General features: G+C 40.7%; 1 protein-coding gene across 1 annotated transcript; it reads left to right on the forward strand.

Annotated features, from left to right (window-relative positions):
• The first annotated feature begins 335 nt into the window (after positions 1–335).
• Positions 336–6,235, forward strand: LOC117296623 (monocarboxylate transporter 11-like). The gene is made up of 4 exons (XM_033779645.1): positions 336–639; positions 1,507–1,650; positions 5,590–6,025; positions 6,172–6,235. Exons 1-4 carry the CDS (start codon positions 414–416, stop codon positions 6,233–6,235), a joined length of 870 nt encoding a protein of 289 aa, XP_033635536.1. The 5' UTR covers positions 336–413.
• The last annotated feature ends 594 nt before the right edge of the window (positions 6,236–6,829 follow it).

A 6,829-nucleotide genomic window follows, 5' to 3' on the forward strand; every position in this document is an offset into this window, starting at 1 on the left:
CACAGACTCTGCAAGATATGAGATAAATGAGATTAGTGGTGGTCCAGGTGACATGACCCCTTGTCTTATGGGTGGTACCGCCGGTGTTACTGGTGAAGGAGTCCGATTCCCTGATGTGTTGTCTACAGACGATGCATTTGGAGATGTTGGAACACCTAAAAGTTCCCTGTGGTAGAGGGGGATTCATCATCTTTAATGGGAGGGACTTCTGCTTTATTGTCCGAGCACACACCGATCTCAAACCTTTGTTCGTTTAGTATAAGCTGTTTATGTGGCCTTATGGACTATCGTTGTTTGCGGCAACACATCACATACCTTCGACACGCAGACAAGCACAAACATCATACTTTCCTCTGCGGTAACTGCAGGTTTCTTTTGAGGATAACCATTTAAAAATAATTGGATAACCAAAAATGGAACGCATTTCCAAAAGTGTAGATTGGATTGCGAAAGCCTTTAAAGATGGCGGCCGTAACGGGTGGCTTGCTGTTATGGGTTTATTCTCAACTTGGATGGTATGGATTGGTCTGATTAAGGGCCTTGCTGTGATGTTACCCACCCTACAAGAACAATTCAACGCTTCGACTTGGTTAGTAGGATGGATGATTGCTATTATAGACGCCAGTATAGAGTGTTCAGGTAAGCTGCATGCTAGAGATAGGTCCAATTGCCAAGCATTATTTCAAATAACTTATGTCGAGACATGTTCAAGTACGTACATGTACATGAATGTGGAGACATGTGCAATTGTTATATTAATGTTAAAGTCTTCATTGCGTGACATGTGCTTTCTGAAGACAGTATTTATCTGTTTGTTTACTGTAGTATTAGTGCCAGTGTTACTTGCGAATATGTTAAATTATTTTGTTGGTTGTGCTTCTTTGCAGTGTTTTCTTCTGAAGACATGATTTTGGTATTGTATTTGGCTGCCAGTGTTTTAAATTTGTCTTTTTGTAAACATGTAAATGTAAAGCTTGGTTATGATTGTGGTAGTATTGCAGGTGTTTTCTTGCGAAAGACTTGTATTTTACATGTATTCAGTGTTTATAATAGTTTTGTTTACTTAAGTGCCAGAGTTTTGTAGTGTTTTTTGTCCGTGTTTCCAAGGAAAAGTGGTAATATTTCTATACATATAAATAATCATAATAAAACGTGCAATGGGTTATGTGTAAGTGTGTTACACATCACATGAGACAAACGGCTTTACGTCCCATCCGACGGACGAAGCAATGGTTAAGTGTATTTCTTAAGGACACAGGTGTCATGGCTGGGACTAGAACCAACACTCTGCTGAACAGAAACACCATAGTTTGAATTCGTGCCATGGTCTCACCGCTCGGCCACGACACGTCCAACACGTATACATGGACAATACATGACGTAAAAATCGTTCATTTAACCTGGCTATCACCAACTAGTAAGTGGTGACCAGTTATAAAATGGTTGTTCAGTCTTGTTAACAAAATATGTTCTTATACTAGAAAAACAATACTTTATTTTTTACAGGTATTTGTGCCTCTCCATTACGAAATAAATTTGGATTGCGAGCTGTGGTCACTGTGAGTGGTGTACTTGTAGGTGGGTCATTGATAGCCTCTTCGTTTGCATCCAGTTTATATCAGATAGCGATCCTCCTAACTTTATTTGCCGGTAAGATAGAGATCCGATTTTGTTTGTTTCAAAAGTGAAGTTTGATTTGTACTGTGTGCAACATTATGGTGTTATATCGTATGGGACGCCAAAGAGGCATTTAATCATCGGTGATGGTCTTTTGCAACCGGTGATCAAATTTGTCATCGGTGGTGGTCCTATGCGATCGGTGATCAACTTTAGCAATCGGTGATAAAACACGATCGGTGGTCCATTTTCGCGATCGGTCATGCATATTCACGACCGTTGATGGCTTTTTGCAATCGGTGGTCAACTTTAGTGATCGGTGGTGGCTTTTTGCAATCGGTCAACTTTAGGGATCGGTGGTGGCTTTTTGCAATCGGTCAACGTTAGGGATCGGTGGTGGCTTTTTGCAGTCGGTCAACTTTACGGAACGGTGGTGGCTTTTTGCAATCGGTGAACTTTAGGGATCGGTGGTGGCTTTTTGCAATCGGTCAACTTTAGGGATCGGTGATGGCTTTTTGCAATCGGTCAACTTTAGGGATCGGTCATGGCTTTTTGCAATCGGTCAACTTTAGGGATCGGTGATGGCTTTTTGCAACAAAAATAATGAAGAAGAAAAATCATCAAAGAATTATTTTGTCAAAAAAATATTGTTTTTTAATTCTGTGAACGAAGTGTTATTTTTTAGATTATTGAGGTATTATTTGTTTCTGTTCCGATCTACGCAGATACTCAGCTAAGCTTACGTTCCTTCAAATGAGTTACGCTATAATATCTACAGGTACGTTATTAAGCTCGAGTCAAGCTACGCTTACGTTCCAAGATATGCTTACGTTCCACAAGATAAGGTTACGTTCTAAGCTACACAGCTACGCTTACATTCCAAGTTTTGCTCACCTTCCTTCAAGTTACGCTATAATAACACAAGGTACGCTTTCAATCCTAAGTAAAGTTAAACGCTTCAATCCATACGCAGCTACGTTTACGTTCCAAAATACCCATCTACGCTTACGTTCCAAGATATGGTTACGTTCCACAGAATATGGTTACGTTCCAAAAGATTTGGTTATGTTCCAAGCTACACAGCTTCTCAGCTACGCTTAATCCAATATACCATTAGGTTCCAGTTACGCTATAATCAAAAGGTACGCCTTTAATCCCGAGTCAAGCTAGGCATACGTTTCAACCGCAGCTACGTCTACGTTCCAAAATATCCAGCTACGCTTAAGTACCAACCTATGCTTACGATCCAAAAATATGGTTACGTTCCAAAAGAAATGGTTACGTTTCAAGCTACGCAGCTACTCAGCTACGCTTATACAATCAAAGGTTTAGGTTCCAGTTACGTTATAATCAAAAGGTATGCTTTCAATCCCGAGTCAGGCTGGGCTTACGTTTCAAGATTTGCAGCAACGCTTACGTTTCAAAATACATTCTCACAAGGACGCTTTTGAATCCCTCAAGATGCACTCTCCCCCCCCCCCCACCGAGATAAACAAATATTTCACTGTGAACCGGGCCCATTGATCAGTTTCATCTGTTTAGCAGAAAATACTGCTTACAAATTTTCTTTACTGTTTAAAAATTTAGTCGGGCACCAGCCAAAAGTTTTAAAATTTAATTAAAATTTGGCTGGTAATCAGTTTCAGCTTTGCAATACTATTTTGTGCTAGGCAAATTTTGTGCCACTATAAAGGCATTATGAAATTGGGTCCTGGCACGTCGGGAGCACATAACGCCACGATCGCATTCCAAACTGCATCATGGCTGTGCGGTAGTATGCCTAGTTTATCGGGGCCAGTAATGCTTTATTTACCTGTCCCTGTCCCATCATATTCTGGGTTAGTTTCTTTGTGTTCTTCGTGACGATCTTTGGATGTACGCGAAGCACGAAGGTCTACCTCCATCGTCGAAGGATTTGCCTGATCTGTTTATGCTGGTTGTATGGATAGACTGGATCCTGGTTGTCTGGATAGACTGGATCCTTATGCTGCGTCATGTAAAACGTTGCTATAAACAAAGCACCAGTCTACTTACAACATTGTGCGACCATGTCACGAAGATTTGACAGTTGCAACGGCTGGAAACACGTACACGCTGGCCTTTTACCGCGTTGTTTTTTTTTTGTGTTTTTTTTTTCGCTAAATACGTAACATTTTGATGATTTTTTTTTACAGCAACCATCTATAAAACATTATTTATGATTCTTCACCCCTTAATTGCGTAAACGGTGAGCCGGTGTGTCCCTTTATTTGGTTCATTTATTTTAAAATGTCATCGCAGCATACCGCTGATTTGCAACATACTTCAAAGTCTTTAAAAATATTACAATAATTAATTAACTAGACATTGGGTGTTTGTGCACGAGCACAAAGCTGTTCCGTGGTCTTTTGCTATGATTGAGGGCTTCATAAATTATAAATGTTTCGCAAGTCAGTTAACCCGCTGCGTGTAATTTATTCATCCATGGTGGTGTGAACTACAATCCCGGCCAAAATGCTTGGGCCACCCTTTCCTGATACAACAGTTCCCTGTGCACTTCCCATTCCCATTCACATTCAAAACATTTGCCCGCCCCCCCCCCCCCCCGCTCAATGTTGACTGTAATTCGGAACACAGTCGGCAAATGTAAACTGTAATTCGGAACACAGTCGGCAAATGGAAACTGTAATTCGGAACACAGTCGGCAAATGAAAACTGTAATTCGGAACACAGTCGGCAAATGGAACCAACATTGAAAGGGGCAGGGGGGCCCAACGAGATTTGGCCGGGATTGTAGAAAATAACAACAATTAATATCCACAATCTACACAATCATACAAATAGGTTTTGAAGTAGGCCTGCACCGACCGGACGCAAAATTCGGATATACATGTACGAAAATTCCGACACCGGTTGCAAAAGTTGACCGATTGCAACAAGCCACCACCGATCCCTGAAGTTGACCACCGATTGCAAAAAGCCACCACCAAAGTTGACCGAATGCACAAATCCATCACCGATCCCTAAAGTTGACCGATTGCCAAAAGCCATCACCGATCACTAAAGTTGACCACCGATCGCAAAAAGCCATCACCGGTCGAGAATATGCATGACCGATCGCTAAAATGGACCACCGATCGTGTTTTATCACCGATTGCTAAAGTTGATCACCGATCGCATAGGACCACCACCGATGACAAGTTTGATCACCGGTTGCAAAAGACCATCACCGATGATTAAATGCCTCTTTGGCGTTCCATAATATCGAGTTATACAGTGATGTACATGCCTGTTTGCTTCAGTTTTGAAACTTCAATGGCACGATTGCATTTTCTCCATTTGAAATGGCACCATTTTCAGGAAAATGTCACTTTGAGGCAATTTTCAGGCAACCAGTTCCAGGCAATCTCCTATAGAAGAAAAGCCACCCACTTCTCAATGTTCAAATATTGTTTTCCTGCTGGTTCGAAAGGTTAGCATACAATGCAGTTGGTTGCCTCAAAGTTGTCTCGTGTGACAATTAGACTCCAATGATTCAGATTTATTTGATATAAGTATAACACATGCAATTTGTTGTTTTTGATTTGCAAAATCTGTTTTAAACGATATTGTTTTAAAGGCACTTGACACTATTGTAATTACCGTAAATAATTGTAAAAACTTGGGCCTACTTGGTAACGAGCAATGGAGAGCTGCTGTTCAAGTTTAACACATTGTTAGAAACGGCTCCTTCTGAAGTAACGTTATAATTGAGAAAGAGGTATATTCCCACTCAAAATAAAATACTTCAGCTGAAGCCTGTGCAACAGTGGTGTATTTTTTCTTCCGTTTTTACTCTTGCAACTTCGATGACCAGTTGAGCCATCATTTTCACAGATTCGGTATTTAATGCCAAAACTAATAATAATAAAAAATACAAATTGTCAATATTGTTTCCACCAGCTGTTTAACAAAACACAAATTCTAAGGTTTGAATACCACTTTCTCCACCAGGGCCAGCAATTGGTGTTTCAAGTATAGTAACAAGAGAGGCAATAAGTCACCAGTTCAGTGATTCGCTTACAATGGCGCTAAGTTTGGGAGGCCTTGGATCTTCTCTTGCCTATGTCATCATTATACCTCTGACGCAGTTCTTAATTGATGTCTACGGTTGGAGGGGAACCATGCTGCTAACGGGAGGGGTATATTCACATATTGCTGTCTGTGGAGCTTTGATGAAAGAACCCGCTACAACACGAAGTAATGACGAATATGCAGCAGTTGCTGTAGTAAAAGAAACGGCTGAAGGAGAATCAGCTGCATCAAACAGTCGTTGTTGCTCTTGCCAGAACAGTGTTTCTTCTTTCATCAGTAAGACTTTGAAGAAAAGAATACTCTCTTCGGCACCCTTCTGGCTCATAGTCTTCATGATGAACATATGGATGATGATGTACACAGCTTGGCTCATATACTTTGTTCCAAACACCATTTCGAAAGGATTTTTATTAAAGGAAGCATCCACTTTTGTCGTCACTTTTGGAGTCGGCAGAATTATTGCCAGTGTAACCATAGGTCCTTTGGTTCAACACATCACAGCTATCAGCAGCACAGCCTGGCTAGGAATCGGACTCTTATCAAGCTGCATATACTATCTCGCTGATCCCTGGCTGCTTTCTTATTGGCCGATTACAGTGTCTACTTTCGTTTTAGGCTATTTCAACTCGATTCCATTGGTGCTTTTTGACGTCATTATTATTGAGACATTTGGTGCTGATCTATTGGGATCTGTTCTAGGTCTGATTGGAATTGTTGCCGGTGTTTGCAGGACCCTCTCGTTATATTTCCCAGGTAAGTGTACAAGTCGAAAATTGGTACTTTATCAGACAACTTTTGAATTGCACATGTTGACAAAACTTGTTTGTGTGCCTCGTACCGCGTGGGGCGTTATCAGACGTTAATTGTATTCAATCATACACAAAACAGTTATTCATGACAGGAACACATTATCACCGCAGAAATCATCCACGGACAATAATACTTTTAATGAAGCCGTTATAATTCACATCTAAAACAACTTAAAACTACGGCTTGGGTAGACTGGGCCTATGTCTTTGGTCTTTGAAAAGAGTTTGTAACCGTTTGCTATAGAATGCATATGATTAGAAAGGTAATCTAAAAGTAGAATATAGAGATCCACACAAGTATCACATGAAATTGCGTGGTTTTCCTTTTACCTCGTCGACTAACACGGTCG

Source organism: Asterias rubens, chromosome 11 (assembly GCF_902459465.1).
Source record: "Asterias rubens chromosome 11, eAstRub1.3, whole genome shotgun sequence".
In the NCBI taxonomy this organism is placed as follows: domain Eukaryota; kingdom Metazoa; phylum Echinodermata; class Asteroidea; order Forcipulatida; family Asteriidae; genus Asterias; species Asterias rubens.